This window comes from Canis lupus, chromosome 37 (assembly GCF_011100685.1).
Source record: "Canis lupus familiaris isolate Mischka breed German Shepherd chromosome 37, alternate assembly UU_Cfam_GSD_1.0, whole genome shotgun sequence".
Lineage (NCBI taxonomy): Eukaryota > Metazoa > Chordata > Mammalia > Carnivora > Canidae > Canis > Canis lupus.
The window spans coordinates 16284540-16299088 of NC_049258.1; the positions used below are offsets into that span (position 1 = coordinate 16284540).

The 14549-nt window shown below is 42.7% G+C and overlaps 1 protein-coding gene and 1 long non-coding RNA gene across 2 annotated transcripts in view; one reads left to right on the forward strand and one right to left on the reverse strand.

Annotated features, from left to right (window-relative positions):
- Positions 1-1882: 1882 nt before the first annotated feature.
- Positions 1883-14549, forward strand: part of LOC119867950 — a 32427-nt gene continuing 19760 nt past the window's right edge. The window contains exon 1 of the long non-coding RNA XR_005385318.1: positions 1883-1984. This is a non-coding gene — a long non-coding RNA (uncharacterized LOC119867950). The remainder of the gene's footprint in view (positions 1985-14549) is intronic.
- CRYGD (crystallin, gamma D) lies at positions 3135-11686 on the reverse strand. Its single transcript, NM_001113169.1, has 3 exons — positions 11674-11686; positions 4546-4788; positions 3135-3448 (listed from the first exon to the last, which is right to left on the reverse strand). The coding sequence occupies exons 1-3, from the start codon at positions 11680-11682 to the stop codon at positions 3176-3178; spliced, it is 525 nt and encodes a 174-aa protein (NP_001106640.1). The 5' UTR covers positions 11683-11686; the 3' UTR covers positions 3135-3175.

Sequence of the window (14549 nt, forward strand, 5' to 3'; positions counted from 1 at the left end):
GTCTTAAATTTTTTTAAATTAGTACCGTTCCCTTCTTGGGCTTCCTCCTTCTTTCTCTCTTTATCTTTCTTTCTTTTTAAAATTTTTATTTATTCATTCATGAGAGACATACAGAGAGAGGCAGAGACATAAGCAGAAAGAGAAGCAGGCTCCCTGCAGGGAACCCAATGTGGGACTCAATCCTAAGACTTGGGAATCATGCCCTGAGCCAAAGGCAGGTGCTCAACCACTGAGCCACTCAGGCACCCCTCCCTTTATTCCTTGCATTTGATTACCTTATATCACCAAAGCTTACACTCAAGAACCTGATGACATTTCAAGGTCCTCTTTAATTCTGGGGATTTGTGCTGTGGGCACAACTGTGTTGTAGAGATTGTTGGGTGTTCGTCCTCACCCAGTGTTCCTTCTATGCTGCCTCAGTCTTAGCTAGCAGCTCTCCTATGGTTACCAGGGATGCCTGGCTGCTCCAGGACCCTGCAGATGCTAAATATGGTGGGAGACAGACGAAACCTGGGGCCCTAATGACATTGCTGAGCTGCTGAATCAACCATCCCTAAATCCTGTGCTATCCTAGCACTTCCTGTCACATGAGCTAATTTCTGTATTGCTTGCTCATTTGATATGGAGCTTCTGCTACTTCCAGTCTGATGTTTCTGAGATGATGCAGATTTGGCTGAGAGAGTCGGGTGAATTTTGATCAAGCTTTGGAGAAGGAGCTGCTCACCAGGAGGGAAGTTGGGGAAAAGTAATTCAGGGATGGAAAAGATTGTGAGAAAAGGCAAAGAGATGTGAAAATCCTTGGTGTGATGGGAAGACCCAGGCAGGTCAGGAGCATCAGGTTAATAAGAGAGGAAGTAGATGGGCTGGGGCCATAGGTTCTTGTAAGAAGAAATTTTCCCTGTGGACAGTGGAGAAATATCAACGGTTTTTAAGCAGGGCAATGACTTGATCATATCTCTTTGAACCTACACATCGTTCTTCCTTCCTAAAATTCCAGCAATGAGAGCGCAAGACAGAACAGAAAGTAGAAGACTCAATGTAAGCGAATATAGTGCCCTACTTCCCTATAACTTAGTGTATAGTATGCTAACACACACACACACACACACACATTATACGTATAAGTACAGGGTTATGTAAATAGATTTGACTGTGTGTATGGGATGTGCATAGATATATATAGACAGAATGCAGCTTTGGGTTGTCCTATATATTTAATTCAATTCCTGGTTGGTTGTTTGCAATGACCTCATAGTAAGAATCAGTAAGCTAGTGCTGTCATTACTATGACAAGAATCTTCCTGATTCCATGATGGAAAATCGGTGATCTCTGAGCTGTGGGTTCTGGCTTCTGATGCCACTTCTGTTATTGACTGTTTGGCATTAGAATTGGACTTCAGCTTACCTTACATGAAATGAGTTATCTAAGTTATAGATGATCTCCAGGTCCAAAATATGTTAAATATCATATCACTTCATTGTTTAATAGTGCCTGACTTCCTTCCCCACCCCTTCCTTTCTCTTTCCTTCCCCCTCTTTCTTTCTTCTTCTCCTGATTTTTTCCCGCATTTTTTCCATTAGGAATTTCTTTGAATACATACTCAACAATCACCTCAGAAAAAGTCACATATGCTCTGTATTAGCTAGAGATATGAACTACAAATAACAGAACATCCAATTGCAGTGGCATAAATGAATTTGGGGTTATTTTACTCCCATTATAAAAAGTGTGAAGGTAAAACACTGCTGGCATTGCCCTTACTGGTGAATGGACCATCCGGTCTGTTGAGGGCCTGACTAGAATGAAAAGGTGGAGGAAGGACAAGTTAGTTCTCTGCTTAAGCTGAGACATTCATCTTCTCTCTTGCCCTCAGACACCAGAGTTCCTGGTTCTCAGGCCTTTGGACTCAGACTACAGGACACCACCAGCTTTCTTGGTTCTTCAGCTTGCAGATCATGGGACTTCTCAGACTCCATTAGTGAGGTAATACTTCTCATAAATCTCCTCATATTATCCATATATATCCTATCGGTTTGGTTCTCTTGTGAGCCCTGGCGGGTAGACATTGGCTCAGGGTCTTGACTACATCAAGGCCAGCGTTTCTGAAACTGGCAGTTCCTTCACACATGTCACCTCTTGGGTATAAGATGCCCAAAAGAGGAGGGGATTATGGCACCAGGGGCAGCAACTCCTTTTCATCAGGAAAGCAATTGTTTTTCTGGCACCATCTCTTCTCTCTCCCCATCAGCATTGGGCCACTTAGGTTTCCATGTCCAGGGAGTGTCAAGTGACAGCCTCAGCATCAAGAGAGTCTGCCAGAGATTTGTGAACTCAACTTTTACCTACAGCTTAGGGGATTCAAAAACCTTTTGAGGCCCATCGTGGTATCCTTGTTTTAAAATGTGGGTCACACTATTTCTGAACCTCAGCTTCAGATCCTCACCGCTCAGAAAAAAACTGAAATCTAAACAGATTTTTAAGATTTCTTTGAGAGAGAGACAGAAAGAGAGTGTAAACAAACAGGGGGGCGGGGCAGAGGGAGAGGGAGAGGCAGGCTGCCTGCTGAACACGAAGCGCAATGATGTCTAGGACTCCGAGATCATAACCCAAGCAAAAGGCAGACACTTAACCAACTGATCCACCCAAGTGCCTCAAATCTAAACAGATTTTTAATAATCTTGTTTGAAGCAACATCTTGTTTAAATACCAGAGGGTCAAATGAGATTATGTATCATAAAAGTGTTTCACAAGCTATTAAGTTCTACTGAATATGAAGGCATATTTTTATTGTGAGAGACGTGTTTTATTTCGTATGGATCACACATCTTGGTTTCCACTTGTGTTGTGTGGGTTTGTGTATCTGTGTGTGAAAATGAAAGAATAAAATAAGAGGACAGGGACGCGTGGATGGCTCGGTGGTTGAACATCTGCCTTTGGCTCAGGTCATGATCCCAGAGTCCTGGGATCAAGTTCTGTAGTGGGCTCCCCGCAGGGAGCCTGCTTCTCCCTCTGCCTATGTCTGTGCTTCTCTCTGTGTGTCTCTCGTGTATAAATAAAATCTTTAAAAAAGAAAGAAAAAGAGGCGGACCAAGAAAAATACAAGCAAACCAATGCCAGGAACACACTGAAAATATTTTATTAGTTTCCAGATTGAGAAATGATGAAGAACCTATTTCAGTAGTAATCCATGACTCTCCTCAAAGAGCCCACCCGGGCACTTGTGCCTCCCCAGTCATGGTAGCGCCTGTAGTCCCCTGGCCTCAGCAGGTATTGCCGCCCCCGGTAGTTGGGCAGCTCATAGAGGACCCAAGAACCCTCCAGCACATGCAGGGAGTAAATCTCATTGAAGTGGAAGCGGTCCTGAAGAGAGGAGCAGTCCTCGGTGAACTCCATCATCTGGCCTCTATAATCTTCCCTCTCATAGAGTCTGATCCTGTGAGCGCCAGCCTGGCCCATCCAGAGATGGAAAGAGGGGGAAAGCAAAGCATGAAATGGTTGCAACACTTTCATGCAGTCCAGCTCAAGCTATTTTGAAATATATGGCAAGCCTTAAGTAATTGCCTTAAGTAATTCTCAATATTTATATATTCCCTATTTTCAAAGCTCGAGATTCAGTACCTTTTCAAGACCATAAAGTATGATAGAATTCAGAAGGAAATTTCACTCTTTATATATTTAAATATTTGCCAGAATAAAATACTAGTCATGTTCAGTCAACCATACCAGAAACTCAAACCTTTAAGAGCGTATTACTATTTTTGCCATTTTGAAAAGATGTTTTTAATTTTTCAAGCATGTGTGCTTGAACAGTAAAGTCAGTTTATGAAATGAATGACCTTGCTTTGGGTTTAAGATAAATCTTGGAAAAATCACCAAGGACTTGGATCCTTCTGTTTCTGGCGAAAGCAAAGTCAAACATCTTAAGTGACTCAGACAATAGTTGATTCTTATTTGATAGTTCAGGGATAAAATGAAGAAACATGAGAAAGAAAAATCGGTAAGGACCCAGCACTAATTTTTCAAAAACCTTAGTGTTTTAAAACACGTATTTGAAATGTATGTGCGTGTGTGCATAAAATGTCTCTGGGTTTCTCTCCATTGAGAGAAAGTACTTCTATTTGGGTGGGTGGTGGGACCAAAATACACAAGTGGGGAGCAAAAGAGAGAGAGGTCTTAAAAAACTTAACCCCTCTAAGTTTCCTTTTCAACTCCTGTCTGCTCCTGTCTGCTCTACATATTCTAGCACTTGATTATTCTTCTACTGAATATTAGTGGCTTTTCTACAACTCCACTGTAAGTGATTCCAGGACAGGACCTATTGCTGGTACATGACCACTGTGGCCAACACATTCTTAATAAATATTTGTTGATTACTTGGTACCCGGGTCACCCTTTGCTTCTGTTTGGGGCAAACTATATTGAACTACTGTAGGGTAGCTGGTCTTCTGTCCAAACCTTCAGTTATTCTGAATGATCACTAATGATCATGTTTAACCTTTGCTTGAACCTATGTATCCTGTGTCCCCATCTGGAGCTGCACTCACATGGGGGATGAGACGACAGGAGCGGACCGAGTCACTGAGGCCCAGCCACTGCTGGTAGTCGGGGTAGTCCCCGCACCGCAGGAAGTACTGGCCCCCAGTGTAGTTGGGCTGCTCGTAGAGCATCCAGCAGCCGCTGTCCACCCGCACCGAGTTGCAGCGGCTGAAGTAGGGCTGCAGGTTGGAGTGGTCACTGCTGCACTCATAGTGGTGGCCCTGGAAGCCCCGGTCCTCGTAGAAGGTGATCTGCAAGGCAAGGAGGGAGAGGCTCAGAGGCCTGGCCCTGGTGTGGGGAGGAGAGGGGGGCCCCCCAGGCTGGGACTGCACTGGGCTCACCTTCCCCATGGTGGTGGATGCAGGTCAGGGATGGGCCGCAGCGCGTGGCTATATAGCAGGAGGCCTGCTGCGTTGGCAGGAACCACACAAAAGGGGCCCGCGGGGCGAGGAGGGGATTTTCGTGTGCTCTTTTTTTCTCTTTGCTGTCATAGTCCATGGGGCTCATTGTGGGTTTTGGTCCCATTCTCTCTGGAGTATTCCGGTTGCTATCACTGGCTGATGCTATTGAAACCGTTTGGAAAAAAAAGTAATTTGGAACATTGTTGATTTAGTAATAGAAATAGAGCTTCAGCCATTTCATATATAGTCTACACTTTTATTTGCATAGGCTGGGGAAAAACAAAAAAAGTGTAAGTGAGGGAGCCAGATTTATTCCTTCCTCTCCCCACACCATTTTAGCTGGAGCACCTCCTCATGTTCAATATTGAATACTAATTGCATACTAATTGTTAATAGGAAGAAAATTACCTTAACGGAATGTTGATAATTTCAACTTTGTCCTTTAAGAGAATTTTCTTATTAAAGGGTGTAAGAAATGGGAATATTTTACCAAGGGAATTCATAAAACTTCAAACTTGCAGTATGGTAAAAACCAAAGCCAAAACCAAACCAAACCAAATCAAATCAAAACAAAAATCCTAGCAAGCACAGATATTCAGTATTTGGTCTGAATTTGCTACAGTCATGTCTGGAAGTAGACTGATGATTAGATGTTTTATCTTGGCTAATTGTAATTCAATAGGGAGAATAGTTTTAAGAGGTTTCATTCCGGAAAGAACTAAAAGGGAAATTTCTCACTTGGAGGAAATAAGAAAAAGTTAAAACACAAAAATTGATCACCTCTCAGGTTATTATAAAATAAAACCAAATTCCTAAGAAATGCATTTCTAGTAGGAATCTACATATACCTTTTCCTCTGGGGCACAAGGGTACACAGAGTTCTGGACTCAAAGGATATTCATTGCATGAACATGAGGAAGAGCTACAGCTAAAATGGTGTGGGGAGAGGAAGGAATAAATCTGGAAGCTGAGACTCTAGGAAGGCTTTAGAAAGTATTTATTAGCCTGGAAGAGAATAGTTTGATGGGCTGGAAAGAGCATTGGAGTGGAAGATGACCTACGCCTTGAGCCTCTTTCATGTTCAAAGAATTGTTCACAGTCCTGTGTTGTCTCATGGAAATACTTTGTCTTGACTTTGGTTCATACATCTTTGTAAGTTGGTATTCGTGAATAAAACACCAGCTGTGTACAAGAGGATGATTTCAGTTCTTATTACCCACTATATATAGGCTTGTGTTTGCAAAATTACTTCTGTTTATAGAAAGTACGCAGCTCAAATCAAAAGAATTTTTTAAAAATCATCATTTCAATTAAAAATTTAAAGAATAGGGATCCCTGGGTGGCGCAGCGGTTTGGCGCCTGCCTTTGGCCCAGGGCGCGATCCTGGAGACCCAGGATCGAATCCCACGTCAGGCTCCCGGTGCATGGAGCCTGCTTCTCCCTCTGCTTGTGTCTCTGCCTCTCTCTCTCTCTCTGTGTGACTATCATAAATAAATAAAAATTAAAAAAAAATTAAAGAATAATAATTAACAAAATAAAAACTTTAATACTGTCATTTCACTCAGAGTTGTTTCTGTGGGGAGAGGATTGATAGATAAAAACAGTAAAATATGAGAAAGAACCAAATGGGGAGCCCCAGAGAACACCCAGGGGGAGCCTGCTGGGGATGGCTGTGAGGACCACCACCATCACAGCTGACATGCAACGACAAATTTGGGATACATCTGGAGGGCTAAAACAGGAAGACTCTGGGTTTGGTTTTCTCAATGACTAGGAAGAGAAAAGGCTTTATTTCAGCCTGGGGAAAGAAACAGGGAAAAAGAAAAACAAACAAACAAACAAACAAACAAAAAACAACTCACAGTTTTCATAGAGCTGAAAAGTGAATGACTTGCGCCAAAATGTGTTTGACTTAAATGCATTACAGAAAGTTCTAGGATTGACAAATGTGTGTCCGACTGAAGCCCCAAGTTGCACTCAGTGTGCTAAATGACCATAAGTAAAAAACTGAGAATCCTCATGCCTATAGCCCTGAAGCAGAGTTCTATACGCATTGCCTGGAATGACTGATGGGGACCGTCTTTGGAGGGAGAATAAGAGATAAGGGTCAGGGACTCTCAATCCTGAGCTCTAGTCCAGAAGGTAACCTATTGTCACTCCTAAATATTCAGGTGGTTTCAAACAAGAGCGGAGGCAAAATACATGAGTTAAGGTTAGAGTTCTGCTACATGCAGGGTCAAAGATTTCTGTTACTGCTGTGTCACCTACAAAATGAAGCATATAAGAAATGCTCCTTTCTGGGGCACCTGGGTGGCTCAGTGGTTGAGCGTCTGCCTTCGGCTCAGGTCGTGATCCCTGGGTCCTGGGATCTAGTCCTGCATCGGACTCGATGAGCCTGCTCCTCCCTCTGCCTATGTTTCTGCCTATCTCTCTGTGTCTTTCAGGAGTGAATAAATAAAATCTCAAAAAAAAAAAAAAAAAAAAAAGAAATACCACTTTCCTTATTTCTTAGAGCTCAAAATATTATGAATCAAAATCTCATTCTCCTGGGATGGAGAGAAAATTTCACTGTGGTTCATTCCTGGGGTTTTGTCTGCTCACATTCCCAGGCTCTAAGGTTGGGTTCTGTAGGCTTAACATGAGACCAAGGCATTTCATGTGGGGAGAGGGTGCCCTGGGAACTCTCATGCAGTCCGTTGGTGGTGGCCCTCCCCAGCTTTCACACCAGTATGGAAATGACAACTGGCAGCCCTGAAGGCTGTGGAATTAGGATGTGTTTTATTTGGCTGGCACAATGGATTTTTTCATGATGCTTTGGGTTGGTTTGCACTTTTCACAGCTCACCATACTCTTCATCACTCTTTGTTGTCTTAAAGGAAGTTGTTTTGCTCATTTGCATCATCTCTCTAGCCCCTGAAGGCATTGGGCCTTAACCTCAAACAATAGTCTTCAAACTCTGCTCAGTTTTTGACAGATGAAAGCACTACACATCAGAGCAAATTCCCGAGCATTCTTCCTTGGTCTGAGCCATACTTTATTAGGAACTTGTGTATTTTGGGGTGTTAAAAATGTCATTTTGTAAATGTCTCTTCTTGTATAAAATGATGTACAAATGGATGGTGTTTAGATTTACAATTTCATTGTTTTGTTTTTAATTTTCAAGGCCCTTGCTTGGCGAAATAAAAATAGGCAATCCTATGTTGGTCTCTATTTAAAGAAAACTGGTCTGGGAAATCTAAAATTTTGAGAACCATTTTATTTGGTAGTATGGTTTAAACCATTTGATATCATAAGAAGTATGTAAATAAATATTGTTAAAAAAATAATAAATATTGTTTACATATATAACAATTTTACACTTGTTTCCCCTAGAAATTTGTCTTGGGATGACTTTAAAGTACTAAATAAAAGTATTTGATAAAAGTGATTATGTATGTATTATTTAGCACTTGAGAAGTACTTGACTTTAAAAAGTGGTTGCATACTTACAGTCTACTGTAAGCATTTCATGTTATTTCTGTGTAGACCTCTGTGGTGGTAGGGACAATGTCTTTTATTTGTTTTTGTTTGTTTTTTCATCCCCAGTGCTACATATGGCAGGCCTATGGTAGGTGCTTAGTAAATGGTAAAGACACTAACTCAAGTTAGGATCTTTGGTAGCTAACAATTTGGGCAGAGTCTATTAAAATGGAAAATATCTTGTGCTATCATTGGGCAGTCTCACTTCTAGGTCTCTATCCTCTAAAAGTTATGGTATGTGTAGATAAAGATAGACATACAAGGATATTCTTTGCAGGCTTGTTTGTAAAAGGAACATTGGACAAACCCAATCACCAATGGATAAATGGTAAAGTAATCTAGGGTGCTTTCAAATAATGGAACATGGGGATCCCTGGGTGGCTCAGTGGTTTAAGTGCCTGCCTTCCGCCTGGGGTGTGATGCTGGAGACCTGGGATCGAGTCCCACGTTGGACTCCCGACCTGGAGCCTGCTTCTCGCTTGGAGCCTGCTTCTCTCTCTGTCTCTCTCTCTCTCTCTCTCTGTGTCTCTCATGAAAAAAACAAATAAAATCTTAAAAACAAAACAAATAATGGAACACAATGCAGACATGAAACAGAATAAGGTATACTGATCGAGATCTATGTCTGTATCATTTTGCATGTTAAAAACAAGTTGCAGGCTAATATGAACAGCATGATTCCATATTTGCAAATAAGTAAATAAATAATTTAAAAAGCATGTTTCATGAGATGTCAATATAAAAAACAAAAAATTCTAGAAAGAAGAGCTAGCAACGAGGAGTAGAATCAGAAGGACCCTCTCTACTTCTTTCTTTATAGAATTTGTGAAGTAGTAGGATTATAGGAGGCTTTTACTTTGAAGGAAAAAATTAAAAAACAAATTAATTCTCTAGTAACGAAAAGATTTTTAATTTTTGTTTTTTTAACTTACAGGGCTTTGCTTATGAGCAAGCAGATTTTACTTCAATTGAAGTCTATTTAAAACACTAACATCTATCTCATTAATTTATTTGCACTAGCTGCACTTCAGGTAGAGTTTGACCCTGGGAATACACTGGCCAAGAGGTGCAACCAAGTCAGGAGGCATTCTGGGAGGGGAGAATCTTCAACTGGTTCAATGGCGGCCTGGGGATTAGGTATGTCATACTGTGTTCAAAAGTAAACAGTACTACAATTCCTCATGTAATCTAATCAGGCTTTTTGCCAGGTGGGCTTCTCTTCACTGCTCACCTATGACCCTCCATGGCTTCCAGTCACCTGCTGAGTCAGAAGGAAGCTCCTGGAATGCTGTTCCCCAGGGCCCTCAACCCAATGCCTCCCTCCTCACCAGTCACCCTCTCCCATTTTTCTATGTTGACCTCCCTTTCTTTCTTAGACAGGCCACCTCCTCTTTCCACCCCTACTTCTGAGCCTGTTTCAGACTCATTTCACTTTGCAGAGCTTCTAGAACGGACCCCTCCCCACTTACTTGCTCCTCAACCTTTACCGGGGAGCATTTACAGGTGAATTCCTTAGCACACGGTGAAAGAAAAACAGAAGTCAGCAATTGCCAACAATACAGACTAAATACTTTATTAGGTTCCAAACTGAGAAAATGGTAGTGTGAACCTATTTTAGTATAAATCCACCACCCTCCGCAAAGAGCCTGCCTTAGCATCCATGGCTCCCCAGTCGTGGTAGCGCCTGTACTCTTGGGGCCTCAGCAGGTATTGCCGCCCCAGGTAGTTGGGCATCTCGTAGAGGACCCAGCAGCCCTCCAGCACGTGCACGGAGCGGACCTCACTCAGGTGGAAGCGGTCCTGGATGCAGGAGCAGTCCTCGCTCAGCTCAACCATGAGGCCTTTGTGATCCTCTCTCTCATACAGCCGCAGCCTGTGGGAGCTTGTCTGCTCGTCCACAAAGAGAAGGAGCAGAAGAAGCAACCAAACAACAAATGAACTTGGTAGGTTGAGGCACGGGATGGCCAATGTAGAAACCTAGACTCTGAGATGGCTGTGTGTGCCGTGTATGGATCTGTGTTCTACTGGTGTTTAATAAATGTTTGCATTCTCATTTTTTAAATTTCATATCTAGGAAAGGTAAATTTTTAGAGGTTCAGAGTCTGGGTTAGAGTCTATCAAAAATTCAATAATCTTGACTCCCAACTCTCTAATTTCTATTGATTTCTAGGTGATAAGTCAAATATATATTCTGAGGGGGAAATGGAAAGTATTTTGACTAACATTCTTTTAATAGGGGTATTATTATTATTTTTTGGAATAATATGAGTGTTATCTCCCAAATTTATATACATACGAGTTTACAACCAAAGTTGGACTTTCAAAATCACATGCTTCAGTGAAAATTAGTTTAAACAGTCCCTTGAAACCAGTATTCAACTACTTTTCCAAATTAAGGGCAATGAATTACCTTTTCCAAAGTTGGACCCAAACTTTGATTAGCCTCTGCTAACAGAGAGTCAGTTTTTACTAGCCTGTACTGGAACCTAAATCATTCCCCATCCATTCTTTACTGTTCATTAAAATGACAATCTTACGGTTTCAAATTTTTAAAAGCAACCCGTTTGAAGTACAGCCCGCCTAGGTCCAACCAGCATCCCATTCGCAAGTTTTGTTCTATATCCCACTGTGACAGTACATTTGTTACAAACACCTTTGCAAGGGACATAATGGTAGCAAAAGTGAGGCTGATTCTTCCCATAAGGGAATTCTTCATGAATTCTCGGCTGGCTTTGTGCATTTGTCTCTCTGGGCTTAGGCAGTAGCCAAAGCCCACTCTACCCTGAATGGCTTTTAAAGGAGAAACGTCCCTCCCTGGTCAACCATGCAGGGAGGACAGCAGGCAGCCTGGTGGAAACCAGGTTGACCTCACCTGGGGGATGAGACAGCAGGAGCGGATGGAGTCGCTGAAGCCCAGCCACTGCTGGTAGTCGGGGTAGTCCCCGCGCCGCAGGAAGTACTGGTGGCCCTGGTAGTTGGGGCGCTCGTAGAGCATCCAGCAGCCGCTGTCCACGCGGATGGAGTTGCAGCGGCTGAAGTAGGGCTGCAGGTTGGGGCAGTCGCTGCTGCACTCGTAGTGCCGGCCCTGGAAGCCGCGGTCCTCGTAGAAGGTGATCTGCAAAGGAAGAATGATTCCGAGTTAAATCAGTGGCTCCCCACAGATCTCATATAGAGGCATTTTTTTTCTTCTTTTCATTTAACTTGTATCCCGCTCACCTTCCCCATGGCTGGTTGACACGGATGTGCGAGTTCAGTGCGACCGGCCGGCAGCGCCGCGGGTCTATATAGCAGGGCTGCTGCTGCGTTGGCAAGAACAACACAAAAGGGGCCCCAGGGGGTGAGTAAGGGGATTTTATGGATCCCTTTTACGTGCTGCACTCAGTGGAAATGCCTGTAGAGTTTGCCCTCATTCTCTGGTATATTCTAACGCTGTTCTGTATGTGTCCTAGTTGAGTCCCTAGAGTTGCTTTTATTTGGATTCTTAGTGTTTTGTAAATTTATCAGCACATCAATCTGAACTTTTGACCCGGAATTCATGTCTCTACAGATATGACCCCATGATGCCCTATGTATTTTTTGGGGGGAAATCTATGCCTTTATAGAAGTGTTCCATGATTCCAGAGGCTGTCTGCGATATAGAATGCCACAAACACTTGATTAACTGTCCCTGATGGCAGAGGTCATTGTAACTTAAAACTGTTTTTCTTCATGCGATTTACCAGCCCAGTGCAGGCCACAGGTCTGGATTCCCACCCTTGCTAGTTTTGACTGTGGTGATCTGATGCTTTAAGACATAGCTACTAAGTCCTCCTTTGGTGGGTGTACTTCATGTACTAGAAACCGGCCCCTGGAAGTCAACTTGTGATAAGAACCAAGGGGGAGGTTTCTATGGTCGTTGGGTCCAAGACTGAGAAGTATATTGCTTTTGGAGTACTTCCCCTTTCCAGGGTGGGGGGAGGCAGTAAAGCTTTTTAAACTCAGAATGTCCCCTTAGTAGCCACATGAACTTGGCAAACCACATAGCCTCTCAGAGCCAGAGTTATTTCAGAGTACTTACCTTATGGGATATAGTAAGTCAAAAAAGAAGGAAGGAAAAAAAGGAGAGGTACTCGCATTTAGAAGCTGGCCTGGCATTCAGAGCTAAGCCATGTTATTCTTCTGTTAGACATAAACAATCCCACGGAATACCAACAGGGTTACTCTGAGACTATGATGCAATGAGACAAAACAAGGCGACTTCATAATTTTGTCTAAGCACAAGCAAAAACAAAGTCACTGTACCCCCCACACAATACCAAACACTCCGTCTCTCAGCCCACATGATTAACTCCTTCTTTAACAATTGCAGCTTTATCCTTCTAGGCTCTCCTCCGCATGAGTACATTTATTGAGATACACAATCATAAAATTTTCCCCATGTTCTGACAACATCCAACCTAGAGGGATCTCCTGCCTTTTTAGACTCTTCCCCAAATCCACTCAACCAAAGTACAAATCCTATGATGATATCCTTTGCTGACACCCTTTGCTAAGACACCCCCCCCATTTCCCCATGGTGTGTGTTCTCTCTTGTTCTTTTTTTTTTTTTTCTCTCTTGTTCTAACAGCTAATAAACCCAACTTGCTTTGTGACTGGTGTTCTGCTAGTCTTTGACAATGGGTTTATGTGTACAATGGCACATGCCAGGTGAGCATTAAGTAAATGTTTCATGTTAGTAACAGTGCAACATTACTAAGGATGACTTCAGCCTGTTTGTCTCTCAAACATAGTCGATCCTCTCAGGTGCATGAAAGATTTCTCTGCTATGAAGCCATTTTGCAGTTAACAAAAAAAAAAAAAAAAAAAAGTAGACATGGAGGGTAATTTGGAAATCATCTCATGGCTTTCAAACTCTAGTGTGTCTAAAGAATCACCTGTGCTTGTTAAAACTGCAAATTGCTAGGTCATACCCTCTCCCAAGGATTGGCATCATCAGATGTGGAAAAGACTCCGGGAATCTGTATTTCTAACTAGCACTAGATCGTTCTTGGATCAAATTTTTAAAAACGCTAGTCTGGTTTACTCTTTTTTTTCTTCTGGTAAGGAAAACACATTTTAGCCATCACCAGCTAAGGTTTACTTAGCACTTATATGTCATTTTCCTTAAATATGTAGGCAGAAGAATGCTCTGCTTTGTTCTACAAAGTTTTATATGCACATAATGAGAGAATTAAAGCAGAAATTCCAGCACTTAAGTGATAGTGCTGATTAGACAGGAAAAGAGGTGAAGGGGTCAGAAAATGCAGAGTACTAAACTTTAGTCTTGTTTTTTCCAGATCTTTCTCTTTCTCTCCCGGGGATCCTGGCTTCATTCCTTTAGCGACCTCTCTAATCTCCCCTCCCTGTCACCCTGCCCTGTAGCTGCCTTTCTTGCATTCTCATCATCTTCAGCTGGACTGTCCACAGTCTCCTGACTCTCTCCAGCCTTGCCCTCTTCTACACTGCATTCTGCCAACATGCCAGGGTGATCAGAATCAAAACGCATCAAGTCATGTCACAGCACTGAACTGAATGTTTGTGTCCCCAAATTCATATATTGAAACCCTAATCCCCACTGTGATGTCTGGAGATGGGGCCTTGAGAGGTAACTGGGTCATAAGGGTGGAGACATCATGACAGGATGAGTGTCCTTAGGCACTTCCTCCCTCGGGGTAAGGGCATAATGAGAAGACAGTCTGCAAACAAAGAAGCTGGCTCACCAGACACTGGATCTACTGGCACCCTCATCTTTGACTTCCCAGCCTCCAGAACTGAGAACTGTGAGAAAGAAATGTTTGTTTAAGTCATCCAGTCCACGGTATTTTTGTTCTAGCAGCCTGAGCTAAGGCAGCTACTCACCTGCTTGAAACCCTTCCCTGACTCCCATTGCCTCCAGAATCAAGTACTGGCTCCTTAGCCTGGCACACCTGGCCTGAGATACTCTGTCTCCAGACTTCCCAACAGATCACACTGAATCACTTGTAGTGTCCCAAAAACACAATGTTATCTCACATTTCTCATTTGCCCTCCCCCCAGTTTTACTGAGATATCATTGAAATATTGCATGTAACATG